The sequence below is a fragment of the Aotus nancymaae genome, unplaced genomic scaffold (genome assembly GCF_030222135.1).
Source record: "Aotus nancymaae isolate 86718 unplaced genomic scaffold, 86718_ANA_hifiasm-v0.15.2.pri h1tg000049l, whole genome shotgun sequence".
NCBI lineage: Eukaryota > Metazoa > Chordata > Mammalia > Primates > Aotidae > Aotus > Aotus nancymaae.
The window spans coordinates 17,207,162-17,229,172 of record NW_026988463.1 but is presented as its reverse complement, the minus strand read 5'-3'; the positions used below and the strand labels follow the sequence as shown (position 1 = coordinate 17,229,172).

The window sequence follows — 22,011 nt, the reverse complement described above, 5'->3', positions numbered from 1 at the left end:
ACAGGGAAGTCCTCAGCTTCACGACCTCACTTCATAGTGGCCAACTTGATCTGATCGGTGGAAGGAACAGAGCACCCACAAGTCCATGTGGCTTGGATATGGAGGGAAACTCTGTAGTCAGCACCCTTAGAGAGGCAGTGCAGCATGGTGGTTAAGCACCCTGACTTCTGGCTGGATGTGGTGGCTAATGCCTGTAATCCCAGCATTTTGTGAGGCTGAGGTGAGTAGGTCACTTGAGCTCAAGAGTTCAAGACTAGCCTGGACAACATGGCAAAATTCCATCTCTGCTAGAACTACAAAAATTAGCCGGGTGTGGTAGTGGGCTCCTGTAATCTCAGCTACTCAGGAGGCTGAGGCACGAGAATTGCTTGAACCAGGGAGGTGGAGGCTGCAGTGAGCTGAGATTGCACCCCTGCACTCCAGCCTGGGTGACGGAGCGAGACTCTGTCTCAAAACTAAAAAGAACCCCGACTTTGGAGTCGCTCTGCTTGGGTTCAAGTCTGTGTCGCCACTTATAAGCTGTGTGTTATTTAATCTTCCCAGCCTCAGTGTCCCCATCTGGAAAATGGGCATGGTAACGACTGCACTTAGGTCACGGGGTTGTTGTAGAAAGAATGAATAACTGTAAGGCGCTTAGGACAATCAGTGGCACATATACCAGTTATTATTGCTGCCCTGCGTGGAGAAAGCTGACTTGGGTTTGACATTCAAGGAGGGAAGAAAAAGAAGCTTAAGAGTCAGTGGCCTGAATCCTGAGGCCGAAGGACCTAGGCTTGGTGGCTCCCATTCTTCCCAGAGTTCACGTCTCTGAATCAGCTTGCACCTCTGAACCTCTAAAGGTCCGTTGAGGGCTAATTGGTTTTCCACATTTCATGTATTTTTTAAAAATATTGCTGACTGCCTTTTGTTCTGATTATAAAAGGAATGCATAGCCTTCATAGATGGCTTGGAACATAAAAATTGCAAAGAAGAAAATGGAAAGCATACTCTACCTTTCAGAGATGACACTGGGAATGTATTTTCCCTCTAGCCTTCTGTCTGACTTCTTTGTGTATTGTTTGGAAGGAAGAAAAGTTCCAAAGATGACCTAAAAACAAAGGCTGAGGCCAGGGAGGGTATGTGTGTGCAGTTCTGTGTGGCTGCCTGCCTAATGCCAGGCTTTATTTTGATGTGGCTGCTATAATTGGATTAAATAAAGTGAACATGCAGACAGTCATAAATGCACCGGTTGGGTTTAAGGAAAGCAAAAGAGGAATGCAATCTGCTTTCCCTATTGGAGATGAGATATTAATTATCTCCTCACATCAATCACGGAGCTACAAGTCAGCCAGGAAGAGAGCTCTTTTCTCAATAAGCAAGCTGGCACCAAAGGGCCTCCCGAAAGCGGATTTGCCTGGAGGAGGTTCCTGGCCAGGCTCTCGACCGATGTGCCAACTTTTGGTTAAACATTTGCTTGTTTATACATCAAAGGAGGTTTGGGTCTGATGATTAGTTCAATGTCAGAGAAGGGGAGCTAGGAGGCAGCTCAGATGCCCGGCCTCCAATAGGGGAGTGCTGCCTCTGGCAGTTGGGGTTCAGACCTGAGAAGAGAGAGAAACTTGTTTATACTACTTCTGACCTGGGGCTGGAATGTACCTGCCTAGCTTTCTTATATTTGAAATGATACCTGTTTCTCTTACTATGCATCACCTTAGTTTAAGCATAATATCCAGAAATCATGGGTTGTAGTGGCTAATTTTATAAATTTTTGTTGATCCATGTAAGGTCAATACTTAACTTTCATCGCATGCCCAATTATAAAGGACCCAAAAGAATCTCCCCCATCCCTGGTAGACACAAGAGTTACTGAACATAAGCATTATTGAACATTTTTGGCAGGGCGTGGTGGCTCATGCCTGTAATTCCAGCACTTTGGGAGGTTGAGGCGGGCAGATCACGAGGTCAAGAGATTGAGGCCATCCTGGCCAACATGGTGAAACCCCGTCTCTACTAAAAAAATATAAAAATTGGCTGGGCGTGGTGGTGCGTGCCTGTAGTCCCAGCTACTCAGGAGGCTGAAGCAGGAAAATTCCTTGAACCCAGGAGGTGGAGATTGCAGTGAGCCGAGATTGCACCACTGCACTCCAGCCTGGTGCCTGGCGATGGAGCAAAACTCTAGTCACAAAAAAAAAAAAAAAAAAATTAGCTGGGCGTGGTGGCACATGCCTGTAGTCCCAGCTACTCGGGAGGCTGAGGCAGGAGCATCGCTTGAACCTGGGAAGCAGAGGTTGCAGTCAGCCGAGATCGCACCACTGCACTCCAGCCTGGTAACAGAGCGAGACTCCGTCTCAATAAACAGACAAAAAAAGTGACTGAACATTTTTGTAACATCTTAATCTTTTGTATATTATCATCCAGATTCTTCTCACATCACCAACACCATCACCATCACCACTACCACCACCGCCATTATAATCATCATCAACTTAATAGGCACAAGAAACTGTCCCACGGGTTTATCCATATGTTCGTTCTGGCATCAACTCTATGGGATTGGTATGATTATCATCATTCCCATTTTACAGATGAGAAAACTGATACACAGACAACTCATGTAACTTACCCAAGGTCACATACTGTGAGTGGGCATTAGAGCTGGCCCGTGAATCTTGACAATCTGGCTCCAGAGCCTGGATTCTTAACTGCTATGTTATGTGCTCTATGTTGCATCGTATTTAAGAGCCCCCTTCATATTTTGCTCTAAGCCAACTTTACTTCTTTTTAGAGACATGATCTCACTCTGTCACCCAGGCTGCAGTGCAGTCGTGCAATCATAGCTCTCTGCAGCCTTGGACTCCTGGCCTTAAGTGATCCTCCTACATCAGCCTCCCAAGGTGCTGGGATTACATCAGCCTCCCAAGGTGTGAGCCACTGCGCCCAGCCTTTAAGCCAACTTTACATAGCTTCAACTATTTTCTTTCAGTGTAGCCTTATTCGAAGCATAATATATCCATAAGTGAGGGGTTGGAGCAGCTAATTTTATAAATTTGTTGACATATAAGATCGACACCTGATTTTCATAGCATGCCCACTTATTAAGGACCCAAAAGAATCTCCTATGTCCCTGGTGGTACATAAAAACATTTTGGAAAATCCTGACCCTAGGAAGCAGGAGAAGGACTTACCCCTACCTATGCAAAAATACAATTCTGTTTAAAGTCAGCAGGATTTTGTTCTTTTCTTTGGAGGGGTCGGGGGGATGGAGTCTCGCTCTGTCGCCAGGCTGGAGTGCAGTGGCGCGATCTCAGCTCACTGCAACCTCTACCTCCCGGGTTCAAGTGATTCTCCTGCATCAGCCTCCCGAGTAGTTGGGACTATAGGTATGTGCCACTATGCCCAGCTAAGTTTTACATTTTTAGTAGATATGGGGTTTCACTGTGTTGGCCAGGATGGCCTCTCTCTCTTGACCTTGTGATCTGCCCGCCTCAGCCTCCCAAAGTGCTGGGATTACAGGCGTGAGCCACTGCGCCCGGCCGGATTTTGCTCTTTCATCTGCATAAGAGCGTAAACCTGCAGGTCCTCTCAAATGCAGTCACTATGGAGTCATAAAAGAACACAGGCCTTAAAGGAGAACGGAACCAGGTTCCATCCCAGCTCTGTCATTCACTAGCTGTGGGGCCTTGAGTAAGATAAGCCGACTCTCAAATCTAGCTGTATTCATTTCTGAAATGGGGTAACACCTGCTAAATAAGGATGAAATGAGAAAACGTCTGGAGGGTGCCTGGCATTGGGCCTTCCTATGGTCAGTGAGGTTGCTCCATCTCCCCAATTCCATCATCATGATTTGAATTTTATAAAGATGGAGAAACGAGGCATGGGCAGTCGAAGCCATTTGCTGACATCCCATGGCTGTGGCATAGAAGAGGTGGCACTTCCACCCAGGTGGCTGGACTCCAGCATCTGTGCTCTTGCACTTCACACACTGTGTCCCAGGGATATCATGGGGCCCCTGGTGACCCTGAATGAAGTGGAGAAATTAGATCAACCAGGGAAAGAAAAGTCCCAGAGAAACTCCAATGTTCACTTTCCAGCTCCCTGGAAGAGGCCTGTCCCCACACACTGAGACTTGAACAGGCTTCTGAGATTTGAAAAACATCTCTGATGCTTCCTGAGCAAAGGCCAGGGACTTGTAGGGACACTTCCAAAGACCCGATGATTCAGGTTGAGAGTAAATGTGCGGGCACCTGCTTCTGCAAGCCCTGCTGAGGCTGCCTGGGAAAATGACAGTTGTGCTACCTGTCTTTCAATCGATCTAGTGACTTGACTTTTGGAGAAAAGCAAGGAGAGACAGTGCACACAACCCTCCCCTTCATTTAATTACAGAAACAATCAGGACCAATTTGGCAGCTATTAGAATACTAGTTTGCCTTTATGCCGTCTCTTCACAGTGGGAGCCAGAAGTCCAAATTGGCTGCTACAGGCTGGAGATGAAGACAGAAGGTCAACATTGCTTTAGGAGCCATGTGGAATTAAAAACTGAGGCACCCCGTGGCCTGTTCTGTATTTCACTGCTTGCTTTTCTTCCTCCCCATCTCTGTCTTTCAAAATCTCTGCCTCTGTCACCTCTTCTTTTACCAGGGCTGACCTGGATGCATGAAATACCAGAATGGGAAGGGAATTTGGAGACTTTCTCATTCAATCCCCTTGTTTTTCAAAGAGAGGAAATGAAGTCAAGAGAAGCAGGGTGGCTGCCTCAAAGTCACCGGTACATTGGAGGAAAGCAGGCCTACAACAGAGAGGGGCTTTATCGTGCAGGAATTAGGAGCTTGGACTCTCTGAATGCTTACTTGGGTGTGAGTCCTCCTCGCTGCTCTAGTGCTGTGAGTTTGAGCAAGTTACTTCACCATTTGAGTCTCAGTTCCCTTATCTATAAAAGGAGGCTGATATATTGCCAATAATCCCCACCCAGTGCCAGAAAATTAAATGAACACACAGAAAAACAGAACTAATAGAGAGTCTGGGCTTAACGATATCATTTGAGCAGCTTGATTTAGCCATACCTGAAGTCAGCCCTAATGTTTTAGTTCCCTGATCCAGTAATTTTCTTTACCTTTAGGCTAATCTGACCTGGGTTTCTGTCATTTCCCACCAAAAGAGTTCTTCCTAACACAGCACCAGTGAGGGAACTTGAGCCAAGCCATGCCCAGCTCTGGTCACTTGGGAGAGACCATAGGGGTCTCTAGCTAGGCTTACTCATGCAGCAGGTGAGGCCACAGCTCACAAAGAGGAAAGTGACAGTGAATGGGATGATGGCTTGTTTTAGTATTAAATTAATGCTAAATTATTGCAGTAACTTCCTATAAATGAGAAAATCCCAGCTAGGGACTCATGCTTGAGAGTTACAACTTGTGAGCTATTCTGTCCCGAGATCTCTGGGTTTTAGGGTCTTGGAGGGAGGTGTAAGTAACGTTTCCTTAGCTTGAGACTTCTTTATCTTGTCCTGCGACGTCTGGGTACCACCTGTCAATTACTGATGTGCATCGATTATCCAAAATGGAATCAGGACACCTAGAGGCACAATTCAGGCCCATACTCCAACTATTTCTTTCTCCTACTGGCAAGAATTGAGTTCTCTGCTCATCATAACAAGGACATAATCACTGACATCACCATCATCATCACAGACATGTACTATGCCAAATGCTGTATACGCAGCATCTCATTTAATCCTCTCCATGACCAAATAAGTGTAGGTCTATTAATATTTTCATACAATATTATGACACCAGCTCGGAGAGTTTAAGTGACTCACCCAATGCAACACAGCGAGGACACAGTAGATCAGAATTCCAAACCAGACAGCGTAACCTCACAGTCCCCGCTTTTAACTTGTGCTATACTCAGTTCCTAGCACAGTGCCTGACAAATAGTGCACAGAGAATAAATCCTGACTAGGCTGAAACAATAATACTAGGGTGGATGTAATTCACACACAAGTTGAAACATTTACAATGGGATGGATCCTTTCTTGAGATGCAACTTTGTTTGCACAAATCACCTATTAGCTGCTACCTGGAGAAGAAGAAGGATTTTTCCTTCTCTACCTGAGGGCTGGGAACACCAATATCTGAGCCACTTCTGACAACTAACTACTTCCATGGAATCCTTGCCCAGCCCTACCTTGCTCCTGTGGCTATAGGGCCAGAAAAACTTGGGTTCAAATTCTAGCATTTAACCAGCTGTATGATCATTAGAAAAACCATGTAAACTCCAGAAGCTTGACAAATGGGGAGAGTAATTCTTACAGCTGCACTGAGTGGCTGTGAAAATAAATTTGGATCCTAATGAAAAGGGCCCACTTAGTAGGAACATAATACACAGTGGCCGTGATTCTTCTTACTGATCCAGCCAGGCCTCTACCCTCAGTGGCCTGAATGTAGCAAACTAATCTGCTAATTTACAGCGCATCTTCAAATTCAGGTGCTGCAGAAAGGGGCCTCCTTTTAAATGTAAAGAAGGCAGGGTGTGAGTAGAGCAGAAACAATCTATAACTCGTCAGCAGAATGAAATCAAAGTTTCAATTTAGAAAAATGATACAACACAAGGATTCTAGGGTTACTTCTTTTTTTTTTTTTTTTTTTGAGACAGAGTCTCACTCTGTCACCCAGGCTAGAGTGCAGTGGTGCAATCTCAGCTCACTGCAACCTCCAACTCCTGGGTTCAAGTGATTCTCCTGCCTCAGCCTCCCAAGTAGCTGGGATTACAGGTGTGCACTACCACATCCAGCTAATTTTTGAATTTTTAGTAGAGACGGGGTTTCATCATGTTGGCCAGGCTGGTCTCAAACTCCTGACCTCAGGTGACCACCTGCCTTGGCCTCCCAAAGTGCTGGGATCACAGGTGTACCTGCTTGCTTTTGTTCCTCTCCTGCTGTGGATAACTAGGAAAACTGAGTCATAGAGTCAGCCAAAACGACACCCCCACCAGCAGTGACAGAGAGGATTTCAAGCAGAGACTACAGAGATATGGATGTGAGCCGGGTTGGGGAAGGGGGACAGGCGAGGACCGAGCAACCTAAGATCCAGGAAATAGCTGCCATGAGAAAATCCAGAAGAGGCACAGACTTAATGGACCTTCAGACTTTTGAAGACTGGCTAGAAATCTGCATTTTCACAGAAAGTATTGCTGTTTTTAAACGGGGCTATTAATTTTCAAATGAAGCACCTGAATCAAAACAAGACAAAACAAAACACTCTGAGAGCTAAATCATGCACGTTAACAAGCTGAAATTATCCCATGCCCTGCCAGGTTCAATGCTAGACAAAGACCCCAGGATGTCGGAGCCACCCTGGACTGGTTTTCAATGGCGTTTTCTATTGGAATGGGAAAGCCCATCCTGTGATCTCACCTACAGGGGGCGCTCAAGACTATCCCTTCCAGCTGATGGCTGGTCATGGAGACTTGGACTCAGCTCAATGCTGAACTGCAGAGATGCCATTATTATTATTATTATTATTATTATTATTATTATTATTATTTTGACACTGTTCATTTTGAGTGAGAGAGGTGTGAGGGATCTGGGTTGAGGTTCTGGGTGCCTCCAACCCCTGCTGATGTGTTGGTCACTGGTCAAGGAGTGAGGGGGACATGGTGCTGGGATCAGGACCCCCGGGTTCAAGTCAAGGCTGGCATGACATTCTGTCCCCCCAAATTCCATGAGAGTAATAACTTGGTCTTGTTTGTGGCTAGAACAGTGACTGGCATACGCCCATGCTTGGTAAATGTTTGAATGACTGACTGGCTGACTGAATGAACGATCTGGGGACATCACTTTGATTATGCACCTCAGTCTTCCCACCAATAAAATGGGAATTAACCATGGGTGCCCTACTGAAAGGGATGCTGCAATGAGATACTGGACTCAAGAAGTCCTTGGGGGAAATGATAAAAAGGCTGCCACAGCATGAGAAACATCTACAGTTATCTTTGTCCTTGGCTGAGAGGAAGGACTACTTCAGATCCCATGCAGACACCGCCAAGGACAGCTGGTGCCGCGCCCTTCTCCCACCCTCAACTCTTCTGTGGTCACATGAAACCAACCTAGAAAAAAGTCCCCAAATGATGGCTCAGATGTTCATTTCCATTTTGCACAGGGGTAGGGGGTTGAGGTGCTACCTGGCATTGTCCCGGCCGTGTGACTTCAAGAAATTCATATCTCGGTATCGGGAGAGAAACGCCACCAACTGGTCATTTGTCCTGTGGAAAGAAACCAAGGGGAGAGTCAGGCCAGAGACCGTGGGCACTGTCTTTGACACAGAAACCAAGTTTCACCGATTATGTCATTCTGCTTGAAGCGCCCTCTCTGATCACTTGCACACAGGCTGATACGGCATCCTCTTTATATCACCATCTTTACGTCACCATCACTGCCTCTCTTGCACTACATTAAAATGGGCTGTTTGTGCATTTCTCTCCTCTACACTCCACTATATTGGGGACTCTCTGAGGGCAAGTGTGGTGCTCTACTTGATTAGGAATCTCCAGTGCCCGGCATTGGGCTTGGCAAACAGCAGGGCATCAGTGTGCAGCCCAATGCTAAATGCATAGCAACCTCAGGACCTTTGCACTTGCTGGCCTGGGAAATTTCTCCCAGTATTGCTGGCTTGGTCTTGTCATCAGGTCTCCTTTCAAGTATCACCTTTTTAGAGAGACCTTCTCTGACCACTTAACCTAAAGTAGTACCTGCCTCCCCCTCTCTCCTGATCTTTACGACATCACTCTGTTTATAATACTTCACTATTGTATCACCGCCTGAAAGCATTGCCCTTGCTTACATTAGAATGTAAGCTCCATGAGGACAGAGCCCAGCTGGATTTGTTCAACACTGGCATACAGTAGGAGCTCTATTAATGATTGTTGAATAAATAAATGAGGCCAGGCACGGTGGCTCACGCCTGTAATCCCAGCACTTTGGGAGGCCGAAGCAGGTGGATCGCCTGAGGTCAGGAGTTCGAGACAAGCCTGACCAGCAGGGTGAAACCCCGTCTCGACTAAAAAAAAATACAAAAAAGTAGCCAGGCCTGGTGGCAGGTGCCTGTAATCCTAGCTACTCTGGATGCTGAGGCAGGAGAATCACTTGAGTCTAGGAGTTGGAGGTTGCAGTGAGTCAAGATCGTGCCATTGCACTCCAGCCTGGGCAACAAGAGTGAAACTCCTTCTCAATCAATCAATCGAAATGACATGCATTCAAACTGACTCCTTCAAATGCACTTTGAGCAATGAATGCATCAATGAATGGATGGATACCAAGTCCTCAATAACCACTGGGCTACTGATTGAGAGCTTTAAAAAATATGAAGTGCAACAGAAACGAGTGACATCGTTCCCAGCATTGTTATCCCAAATTTATCGCCATCAATCTCGGCACTAGCAGTGTAGTCACAGCTAATCAGCTTGTGCATACAGCTGTGACAGTATTTTAAAAGGCAGTCACACGGGTCTCCATCTGCCAGAAACGCAGTCGCCTCTTCTGCTGAATAAACCCAAACAGGTAAATGCCGCTGATGTGACAGCCCCTTTATCACCAGCCTTCTCTGCTTCGGAATTTTTACTTAGAAGGAAAGCGTCAACTATTGTTTCAAGTGGGGAGAAAAAGAGAAGACAGCAGAAAGATAAAAACACATCTCTGGGGCTATCACAGAAGCAAGACCTTTGAGAAGCAGGATGGTGCCTTAGACAGCAATGTTGGGCAGAAACAGATCAGGGGACAGATCCCAGCTCCATGACTGAGTCAGCTGTGTGTCCGAGGGTAAGTCATTTAGCCTCTCTGGATGGTAGCTTTCTCTGAATGCATCTGAGTTGAGAATTAAACATGCCCAGCACATAGTAGGTCCATCATGCATATGTACTGAATTGACAACTGGGTGGATTTACAGGGCACACAGTAGGTGCACAATCAATGCACGCTGCCCTGCTCTATCTGCCTCCCAACTCTTTGGTCTGAGCTGCCCCTCTCGCTCAGCCCCTCCTTCATGTCCCTGCGACTCCGCAGTCTTTCCACTCCAGCCCCTCTTCTCTCATTGGATGACTCATGTTGACCAACTCATAATTCCAGTGGAGGGAGCACAAAGCAGTTAAGAGATGCTGCAGTGAAAATGAGCGCTGCTTATGTCCCATCCCGTTACTGAAATAAACACCAATTCAAAACCAGCCATTCTAGTACTGGCAGGCGCCAGAAAAACCCTGTGTGTCTGCAGAGAGGTGAATCCGGCACTCACACGGAAAGCTAAGCCTTGCTGATAGGCGCAGAGGTGAACCCAGGGATGTTCGCAAAGGACTAACCCCACATGTCTGTACAATGGTGCATCTCCTGCGTGGTTAATTAAACCCCATCGTGCATGCCAAGGAAAAGTCCACTGGTGCCTCCGACTCTGTTACCTGTAGCTTGTGGGGACAGGGCCACTTTAATAAGTCGCTGGGAGAGGTGGAAACTAAATCGGCCTATAAAAAAATTTAAGCAATGTCTCTCTCCAAACCATAAAGAGGCCCATTCCATCTCTGCGTCTTAACAGCTCTTATTTACCAACCCCCTAGCCACTCTCTGCGACAGTTCATTATTGTTGTCCTGATGAATATGGGACAAGTTAACCTCTGAATGGGTCCCGGGCAGCTGGAATAATAAATAAGGCCTCTCAGGCGCCCTTAGTGGGAGGATTGAAGGGGCCGGGCTAGGGCTCCTGGGCCCCCTTCTCGTGAAGCCTCAGGCCTCCCAGGGTCAGCGGCTGTAGTTCCATTTGGCAACTCCAGAAAGCGCCTTTCAGGGCTGTGAGCTGGGGCCATTTTCACATTTACCGCTTCACCGAGTCCCCATCTGACGGGGATGAATAGGCATTTAGCGAATTTACTTAGCGATGCTTCCACATGAAATCGTCTCAAAAGATGACATCTTGGGGGAGGGAGGGCGGATGAGGAGGGGGCTGAGGTTTCAAGGCCTGGAGCTTTTGGGCAAAGCTGCCTTTCAAAGCCAAGCACTGTGTGCTTGGCAAATACCCTGATGGATTGTCTGGACGGATGGGGCAGGGGGCGGGGGAGACCCCTGCCTAGGGGCCCGGGCCCCTCGCTCTCCCTCGGTGTGAAATTCCTGCTCTGAATGCTAAAGCCTGTCTCCCCAGACCTTCTCCAAAGGGAGATGGAATTTGGCTGAGGACCAAATTCTCCTATTGTTGCTTTCAGACGCCTGTCGATAATTGCCTACATAATATTTAGTTATCTCCAGATAATTAACAGCTTGCGATCTGTTGACATTTTACCCCGTTCCAGTTTCCCTCTCTGTCTCTCTCTCTCCCTCTCCCTCTCTTCCACTCACACACATTTCTCCTCTTTTCTGGTGGAGTCATTTGCCAAATGGTTCCCATAGTTCATCCCTTGTATCTGTCTACTCATCAATTTCCTTCTACTTTTTGCTGAAATGATTAGAAATACTGTCTCTTGGTCTATGCCAGTTCCTCTGCTTCCTGAGGGTAACTGGGGCCCATTGCTACTACCATTGGAGTCACTGGGAAGTCTATGCTGAAATAAGTAAGAAACAAGTGTTAAAATAAATTTAGTGGGAGCCATATGAGAATCTTGGTTGACATGAATTAAAAAATGAGTAATAAGATAATCTCCCAAGTCACAGCTATTTACTAAATGTGCACCGTGCCCTAGGCCATAGGGAAGGCTTTTGCCACATTTTATTGCATTTGACATTCACAATGAGGCTATAGAAAGTGAATTTTGGCTGTCTGTGGTAGCTCATGCCTATAATTCTAGCACTGGGGGAGGCTGAGGAGGGTGGATCACTTGAGGTCAGGAGTTCAAGACCAGCCTGGTCAACACTGTGAAACCCCATCTCTACTAAAAATACAAACAAATTAGCCAGATGTGATGGTGTACATCTGTAGTCCCAGCAACTTGGGAGGCTGAGGCTAGAGAATTGCTTGAACTTGGGAAGTGGAGGTTGTAGTGAACCCAGATAGCTCCACTCCACTCCAACCTAGGTGAAAGAGACTTCGTCTCAAATAAAAAAAAAAAAAAGTGAATTTCACTCTCATTTTACAGATGGGCAACTGAGACTCAGAGAAATCATCCATTTAGTAAAGTGCAGAACCAGAACTGGAACCTGGGGACAAATGCCACAGCTTGTGTTCTCTACTATGAGACTGCCTCTACAAATGATAGTGAATGAATGAGAAAATGAATGAATGAATGAGTGCGTGAATTCCATTCCAAGTGCAGGAGAAGAAGTACAGGTGCTCTGATGTCTTCCTTCTCATAGACTGGTTTGCAGCCCACTGCTACTAGAAATGCCCTATTTCAGGCCTCACCCAATACCTATTGAGTAAAACTGTGTTTTTAAACCAGATTTCAGATGATGCATGTGCTCTTTAAAGTTTCAAAAGCATTGCTCTATGTCAAGTATGAATATCAGTAGTTAATTCTCTACTTTCCATCCTTCTCTTCTCCTCATGGTTTCTTCTGGAGAGCCCAGACTATGAGTAACTGACTTTCATTTCAACAAGACTTAGGTGTTGAGAGTATTAAAAAAAAACAGTGCACCTAATACCTGTACCACAGTACTTGGCATACCGTAAGCCCTTGATCAATGTCAGCTATTATATAACAGCGCTATTATTACCAACGTGAACATCAGAAGCTTAAGACACCTTGAACTGGGGAAAACAGTGTCAAGACCCAACCTGATTTGAACTTGGAAGGCTTTCTGTGCATAAGACCCATGGAATGTTCTGCAGATCACGGTTTCAGAGATGACCAAGGCCCCTTCCCAGGGATTTGTCCAAGGTCCCTTCCCAGCTGGTGTCAGACTGAGGCTCTCAGAGGGCCATGGCACCACTATGTGTGTCTCATCTACATAACAGCTCTGGATATGAAGATATGAAGGAACAGAGGGCACAGTTCTCAGGTTCCCATAGTACCCAGGAGCCCACGATGTATGGAAAAGGTGCCCTGGGTACACAGAGGCAAACAAGCAATGCCTGTCTGTTGGTGGCATGTGACGAGATGGAGCCTGCTCAGCTTCCACTAGGAAGGAGCCCAACACAGCCAACTGCGCCTCTCCAGGCTCCCGGTGCTCACCTGGCATTCATGCCCCAGAACCCCTTCCTCACTGCAGGATACTGTCAAGGACCCTGCCAGAGGTGCTCACAGACCAATGGTGAGGCAACAGCACTAAAGCCAAAGTTATATGCAGGGTTTTTGAATGTCAGAATTCAGGATTTCAAACTCCCAGATGCTGCCAAGTGTGCACAGAGCCCAGGGAGCACTGGAATTAGTCCTCCTGGACTGCAATGAACCAGTCATCGTGGGGCGGAAATGCACATGAAAGACTATGGGGAGGCTGGGGGCAGTGGCTCACGCCTGTAATCCCAGCACTTTGGGCGACCGAGGCAGGTGGATTGTTTGTGGTCAGGAGTTTGAGATCAGCCTGACCAACATGGTGAAACGCTGTCTCTAATAAAAATATGAAAATTAGTTGGGTGTGGTGGCGGGTGCTTGTAATCCCAGCTAGTCAGGAGGCTGAAGCAGGAGATTCGCTTCAACCTGGGAGGCAGAGGTTGCAGTGAGTTGAGATCATGCCACTGCACTCCAGCTTGGGCAACAAGAGTGAAACTCTGTCTCAAAAAATAAAAATGAACAAAAACAAAAACAAAAAACAAAAGGAAAGACTATGGTGGTGGATGAGAGACTGTGAAATTGGGCAGGTTGAGGAAGCTGAGGATTGAGGCACTTTCAATCTGAGCTAAGAACAGACAACATCAGGGTTTCCCCAACTTCTGCTTCAGTAGAGATGGGGTACCCATAATCTCTAAGTTATTTCATAGTATATTTAATTTAAATACCACTTTAGCTTCATCTTATGCATCAATGTTTATGATCTTTGATGTACTTTTTTTTTTTTTTTTTTTTTTTTAAACAGAGTCTGGCTCTGTCACCCAGGCTGGAGTGCAGTGGCATGATCTCAGCTCACTGCAACCTCTGCTTCCTGGGTTCAAGTGATTCTCCTGTCTCAGCCTCCCAAGTAGCTGGAATTACAGGCACACACCACCATGCCCAGCTAATTTTTGTATTTTTAGTAGAGATGCAGTTTCACCATGTTGGCCAGGATGGTCTTGAACTCCTGAGCTCAAGGGATCTGCCTGCTTCAGCCTCCCAAAGTTCTAGGATTATAGGCATGAACCACCATGCCCTCCCAGATGTACTATTCTTCTTTAATATTTTAAAAATTGTGATTAAATACATATAACATACAATTTATCATCTTAACCATTTTGAAGTGTATAGTTCAGTTGTATGAGATGCCCTCACACTGTTGTGAAACCATCACCAATATCCATCTCCAGAACTCTTTTCAGCTTGCAAAACTGAAACTCTCTACCTGTTAAATAAGAGTTCTCCATTTCTCTCTTTTATAGACCCTGGCAACCCCCATTCTACCCCCTCTCTACCATTTTAACTATTCTATGTACCCGATATAAATGGAATTGTACAGGATTTGTGTTTTGGTGGCTGACTTATTTAATTAGCACAGTGTCCTTAAGGTTCATTCATATTGTATCATATCTTAGAATTTCTTTCCTTTTTAAGACTGAATAATATTCCATTCTGATGTACTATTTGTGTGTTATATTTTTTTTCCTGTTACACATTAAAAGCAGTAACGACCACTTGTCTGTATACTTCCTAAATCAACTGGCCTCCCGGGGCACAGATGAAAGGGGCCAACCGTCCTGGTTTGCCCAGGATTGAGGGAATTCCCATGACACAGGACTTTTAAACTGGATAGTCATGGGCAAATGAAGATGAGCTGGTGACCCCAGGTACGTGGCTCCATTGAGGGCTGTGCAACCACAGGAGAACTGCACACTGCACAGGGGCAAAAGCTCAGTCTCCTGTGACGAACCCAGTGTACAGAAAACAAGATAATGGCATGGCCTCTTATAATCCTTTCCTATGCTTTTTAAATTATTATGAAAGCTTAGATCACAGCAAGATAAAGAATGAAATACCAGCAATAGCAACAACATCATCTAACACTTGAGTGCCTATTGTGTGGTATTTGCATCTACTGACCCACTTAATCCTCATGACAACGCTAAGAGGTAGCTGCTATTATATTTATATCCATTTCTTGTTATATAAATGCTGACATGTATGTACATGGATTTTTGTGTAATGACATATGCCACTTCCCTGACTCATCAGCACATGCAGGCAGACTTCATCCTTTTAACGGTTGTACGGGATCCTATAGAAAGGGCATAGCCAGTGCCCTAGTGATGGACACTTAGGTCATTTCCATTTTCCCCCCTTACAGATACTGCTTCACTGAATATCCCTGTATATCTATCTTTCCACAGGTGGGCATGATAGGTTTCTGTAGGATCCAATTCCCAGATGTGGAACTGTTCACTCTAAGACGATTTTTAAGTCTTATTTCAGAAAGCAAACTACATGGACTGAGGCTTCTCTAAGAGTTGAGAGCATGGCCGAGACTCACACCACTGCACAGAAGCCAAGCCTGTGGGCTGCCAGGGGCATGGAAGGGGAGAAGGAAATTGCAAAACTGATGGAGTTGGGATGTCCTGCGGAGCTGGCAAGCTCTTGGCTTCTCCAGCAGGCTGGTGGGCTTAAGCAGGGGCCTTTTGGGTTCCTCAAAGGACCAACCACCAGTGGGACCCTGGAGAACAAAGGAGCCTCACACGGAAGTGGAAAGGGCCTTTGGTGAAGCAACTGGGTGGGGGAAGAACCATCCTCTCCTGTGCCTGGGGCAGATGCTGCAGCTGGTGCCCACTTGTCTGCCAACAGAACCAGCATCTGGACAATGGGGTAGCACCGTGGACAGTGCTTTTCAGGACCATGGTGGTAATCCTGGCACGAGCAGGCATTGGGTCTATTTACGTTCTGTTCCTCCAGGGCCTAACACATAACAGGTGTTTAGTAAATATTCACTGCTTGCTTAACACATGCCAGGTATGCAGGGTTCATCTCTGTGGCTTCTATGCTCAGCACAGACGGCACCTGCCCCATGGGAAGGGCTCAGTCCATCATTCACTTCTTTTTTTTGAGATAGACTCTCACTCTGTCACCCATGCTGGAGTGCAGTGGCATGATCTCTGCTTACAGTTACCTCTGCCTCCTGGGTTCAAGAGATTCTCCTGCCTCAGTCTCCCAAGTACCTGGGATTATAGGCATGTGCCACCATGCCCAGCAATTTTTTTTATTTTTATTTTTAGTAGAGATGGGGTTTTACCATGTTGGCCAAGCTGGTCTTGAACTCCTGACCTCAGGTGATCCGCCCACCTTTGCCTCCAAAGTGCTGGGATCACAGGCATGAGCCCCCGTGCCTGGTCTATCATCCGCATCTGTATCCACATCTCACCCATTCCACACCTTCTGCCAGGAATGCTCCTCCCTATGTCTTTGCCCAGTGAACTGGGGAGTGATTTGGGGGAAGGAATCCCAGAGTCAAGGGATTCATGAGAAAATGCTTCACAATAATAACTGCAGAAAGATTTCCCTTTGTCACTCACCAAGTGTTAAGTGCTTATCCTCCTTTTACAACAACACATCCAGGAGGTACTCATTCGCATGTAAATAAACTAGGACTGGAAGAACTTTCAGGGCTTGCTCAGGTCTTATGAGTGGTGGAGGGGAGATGCAGACCTCAGTGCCCCAGGGCCACAGCCTGAGCTCTTTTTAATCCCGTGTTCCTTGTGGTGAATAAGGTTCAGGAATGTGATCCATTTCTGTAGACATAGAGCCAGGAAACAGACAGGAAACTGCCGCTGCCTTCAGAAGCCTCCCACTTCCCTTTGAGGGGACTGCTGTTGAGCATAAGTTGCACATCAGGAGTTGACACAGGTAGAACCTCAGTCTTTTTTTCTGTGCTTCTGTAAAATCTGAAGTCCAGCAAGTTTCCTCCTCCCCCTGCCTTCCATCTCATGAATGGATCCTAACCCATCCTTTCATCTTGTGAATGGATTCTAACCCATCCTGCTATTTAATGAACGGATTCTAACGCATCTTTCCCCAGGGCTTATCCGGCGGAGAAGGAGACATTGCCACTGTTTTCCCCTCCCATACTCCAGATAGTTTCTATAAGGACCTTACTGACCTCTTCTCCCCTACTGGAAAAATCAGAAAAGTCCAGGATTGCAGAGAATCAGTGAATACAGGCCAAGTTCAGGACTCACTGAAGAAGAGGCAAGAGCAAAAGAACTGGAAATAAGGCAGATCCCTGATTCAAATGCAGTCATAGTACATGCACCTCTATGTTCACTGCAGAACCATTCACAATCGCGAAGATGTGGAATCAGTCTAGGGGCCTGTCAATGGTGAACTGGATAAGGAAGATGCGGTATGTATGCACCACGGAACACTACGCAGCCACCAAAAGGACAACACCCTTTCCCACAACACGGATGCAGATGGAGCCCATCATCCTAAGTGAATTAACAGAGGAACAGAAAGCGGAATACCGCATGTTCTCACTGATAAGTGCGAGCTAAAACTTGGGTTCTCATGGGTGTGAAAATGCGAACAGACACTGGCGACTGGAAAAGAGGGGAGTGAAGGAGGGCAAAGGCTGAAAAATAACGTAGTGGGTACAGTGCTCACTTACTACCTGGGTAATGGGGGCATTCCAACCCCAAACCTCAGCATCACACAATATACCCCTGGAGCCAACCTGCACATGCACCCACTGAACCTAAAATAAAACCTGACAGTGGTGTTTTTTTTAAGTTTAAAAAAGTAGTCTAAATTTACAGAGAGACTTATTTTGCTAGGATACAGAGGAAAGGTATGAAAAATGCTAAAGACTATATTTCTTCCTCGACTCCACAGGCACAATTCCAGCTACCATGAGTAACTGAGGAAAAGTGAACTGGATAAAATGCTGGCCTGGCCTCCAGCCTCCTCGGTACTCCATCCTCTGGGAAGCAGCTGCAGGATCTTCTTAAAACATGAGTCTGACCATGTCACCCTTTGACTCAATACCTTCAATGGCTCTCCATCATCTGAAGGACAGTGTCCTCACCCCTTGGCAAGGCCTGCAAGGTTGTTTGTGACCCAGCGCTGCCTAGTCAATCTTTGGAATTACTTGAAGTTTTCTAAATGTCCTATGCTCTTTCATAACTCTAAGACTTTGTAAGCACTGTTGGGTCTCCTGGGAAAAATATGACTTCCACTTCTTCGATAGGTCAGGCCCTGTGACAAACACCTGGGACAGCAGAGGATAAGATGCTTGTGGCACTTGTCCTCAAGGAACGCACAGAACACTGGGGGAGGCAGACATATAGGTAGGTCTCTACCTATATGTGATATGAAGCAAGACAGCAGGTGAAATGAAGCACAGGCATTCAGGGGAGGCTACAAAAAGCTTGCCGGGAACTCCAGGTGACAGTACCTCCTACTATAAAGGCAGGCAGCAACCTGGAGAACCACCTGGATGATAAAACCCAATCACTTTTAATTAGATTTACCTTTTTGTACTGACAAAAATGATGTGGCATTAAAACACGCTCATTGCGTTTGAACGAACCGGCAAACCATTTCACAAAGGCTCAGTGCTTTCCCAGGACATTTGTAAGAAACACATTTTTCATTTTAAACACACGTAAGCCATTCTAAGAGGCAGTTCATCTGACATTCCATCAATGAGAACTCTTAACACAGCAGCCCTTCCTTCAGACGGCTGTAATGGAAAGGTAACTGACAAGAATCAGCACCCAGGGGGCCATGTAGGAACCCAGGACGCCACCAGAATCACGAATGAACTAAACTGACATTCTGCTGGGGGTGGGTGTGTGTGGGGGGACGGTGTGTGCATGCTTGCACGTGCACCTGTGCACATGTGTATGTGGAGTCTACTTAATTGTATTGTGATTCTCTTAAGTCTGCTTGTCCTCATATGCCATGAGACATGTCAAATGTGCAGAACATTTGGTTAACCAAATTCTGCATTCCCATGCAATGACTGATTACAGGACTGTTATTTGATTTGGTCTTCAGGGAACCAGGGGAGGTCCACTTCAGAGGGCATCAAAAGACTGAATCTTAAAAGTAAACGTGATTTAAGTAGGAAAGCCAAGACACTGTTACAAGGAAAGCCATTTTCAGAGAGGTGTTTGCAGTAGTTTCTCTCTGATCTTTGGCACTTTCTTGCTGTCTGATTTTGAGCAAGTTCCTCAGGCTCACTGAGCCTTGGTTTTCTAATCTGCCAAATGGGAGCATTTAACAATGGTCTGTGAGTTACCTGTGTGTTGTGGGTATGGCATACACAGTGCCTGGCTCATAGCAGGTGCCCAGTAACTGGAATTCCTTGGAAAGAGGTTTCTATATTTTTTGCTAGAAATGCAAGGGAAGGGAATGTCCACCCCTTGCTAGTTTCCTACTAAGCTGTGACATTTCAAATCTTACACACTTGCGGTTCCTGGCAAAAAATTTGTTATGTATGTTCCGGTTACTTGAATGTAAGCTCCCTGAGGACAAAAACTTTGTCTGGGTCATCTGTGTTCCCCAACTGTCCAGCACAGGCCTGGAACATGACAGGTTCCGTCAGCCTTATGCCTGTTTCTCTTTGGGTCCCAATGTCCATTTCACTGTAGCCCACAGAAACTGCTCAGCATGACCACATTGCAGGACAGAATGAGGGTTTTTGTCCATACCATCCCTAATGCCAGAAATACCCTTCCTACACCTCTGCCTAGAAAACTCCTGCTTGCCTTTGCAAAAGCTCGCTCGGTGACAGTTACACTGGGAAGGGCTGGAAAATAAACGACCACTGAATGACACTGAACTGTATTGACATGCTGACCTTTCTCTTTGTGCTTACGGCTGAAAACAGATACCATTTTTACCATTCACCCAGCCCATGATAGGTTATTAATCGCCATGACCTATAATACTAATTTGTCCATTTCCATTTCACCACATAGGTCTTCCTAACACACCAATACAAATGCCAGAAATACCCTTCCTACACCTCTGCCTAGAAAACTCCTGCTTGCCTTTGCAAAAGCTGGCTCAGTGACAGTTACACTGGGAAGGGCTGGAAAATAAACAACCACTGAATGACACTGAACTGCATTGACATGCTGACCTTTCTCTTTGTGCTTACGGCTGAAAACAGATACCATTTTTACCATTCACCCAGCCCATGATAGGTCATTAATCGCCATGACCTATAATACTAATTTGTCCATTTCCATTTCACCACATAGGTCTTCCTAACACACCAATACAAATGTATCAGAATTTGGAGTGGTTAAAGTAACGTAGACCTGACGTCAGAGAAATGTAGGTTTCAGTCCTAGTTCTGCCCCTTACTAGCTGTGTGGCCTTGGGCAGGTCATTTTTAGCTAGTGAGTGCTCAATTTTTGTCATTTTTAAAACTGAGGACAATAACACTTTTGCTTCACAGAGTTGCTTGAAGACGTAATAAAGTAAGAGGGAATTATCTGTTGCTTGCCACTATAAAATTCTAGCTGACATAGAAACTGGTACCAGAAGTGGGGTAACAAATGCTGAGCTGGTGAAAACAAGAGATCTACTACAGCTTAGGTAACTTGGCCCACAGAATGCTAGAACGTCAGCTCTTATTATCATTATTTTTACTATGACTTCTCCAGGACTAGAGTCTACACTGTGCCAGGAGTAGGATACAGCAAGGATCTCTAACTCCCAGAACTCTGAGATTGGGTCAGTTTGAATTTCAGCCCTGAGGCGAGATTGAGCTTAAAGGACAGCTGATACTGTCACCAAGCAGCTCATTCTCCTTGGGCAGCTTGCCACATTCACTAGCCTGTCTGTATTGGAACAAGGTCAAAATGCATTGCAACACAGACAGGAAGTCACACACACCATGAAAAAACTAACACTGTGGCTTCTGCAACAGAGAGAGAGATTCTGAAGGATCAGGACATGCTGTGTCCTGTATATTCTTTATCCATAAATTTCCAAGGTTACTTGTTTATCTCAGAGGGCTGATGAGAAATTCAAAAAGATTTTAAACAGATTTCTTTTTTTTAAACAGAGGACACAGACTTTGAAGCAACTTGATAGTTCCTGGGCAAAGAAAACTTCAGAAATGATTTAAATGAGAAGTTATCATATAGATCATCAGTTTTAACTTGCATCTGGGGGAACTGCAGGTTGGGGCTGGGCAGCTGGGGCCTCAAGACATCTCAGTTGAGGCTTCCTTACCGAGGATTCACTTCCACCTGTATTGGGTGAAATTTCAATTGAGCAAAAATGGTTTAGTAGCCTAAAAACGAAAGTTCAAAAATGATTTTTAAAATGGCAGATTTAATTTCCAGTTCTCTTTTGGGAGAGGGCAGGGGCTGGCATCTTACCCAACAGTAGAACTGGCTGAGCTCTGTCCTCAATAACGGCCCAATCTTGGGCAGATGACAGTTTTTCTGAACAGCACCATTGCCTTTATAATAACAGAAATCACAATATGACACGCTTTGTGGAGTTGTTCTGGGGTTAGAAGGAATGATGTCAGGTTAAGCTGTTAGCAGGGGTACTTGGTGTACAGAAAACACTTAGTAAGTATTAGCTGTGTTACTCTTGCAGCTGTGAATCACATTTCTTTTCCCCTCCTTTTTTCCCTCCTCTCTCCCTTTTTTTCCTCTCTTCAATTTCTCTTTCCTTTTCCTTTCTCCTTTTATTTCCTTTCCTTTGCCCCTCTTCCCTTTCTCTTCCTGCATCCTGCCTACTCAATCTTTGGAATTACTTGATGTTTTCTAAACATTCTGAGCTCTTTCATAACTCTAAGATTCTTCAAGCTCTATTAGCTTTCCTGGTAAATAAAATTTCCCACTTCTTCAGCAAGTCAGGCCCTGCCATTAATGTTTGCTAAGCATCTTCCTATGTGCCAAAAACTGTGTTCATTTCTCACCTGAGATATGAATTCTGCTTTTTCAACTGCTGGGTATCACTTGGAGTTATATGGGCCCATTTCAATGA

General features: G+C 45.7%; 1 protein-coding gene across 3 annotated transcripts in view; it reads right to left on the bottom strand.

Moving 5' to 3' along the window:
* XYLT1 (xylosyltransferase 1) overlaps positions 1 to 22,011 on the bottom strand; it is a 375,146-nt gene that overhangs the window by 44,016 nt on the left and 309,119 nt on the right. For all 3 annotated transcript variants that reach the window (XM_064362527.1, XM_064362528.1, XM_012464641.3), the window contains one exon: positions 8,155 to 8,235. In XM_064362527.1, the coding sequence (XP_064218597.1) occupies positions 8,155 to 8,235 (81 nt within the window). The remainder of the gene's footprint in view (positions 1 to 8,154; positions 8,236 to 22,011) is intronic.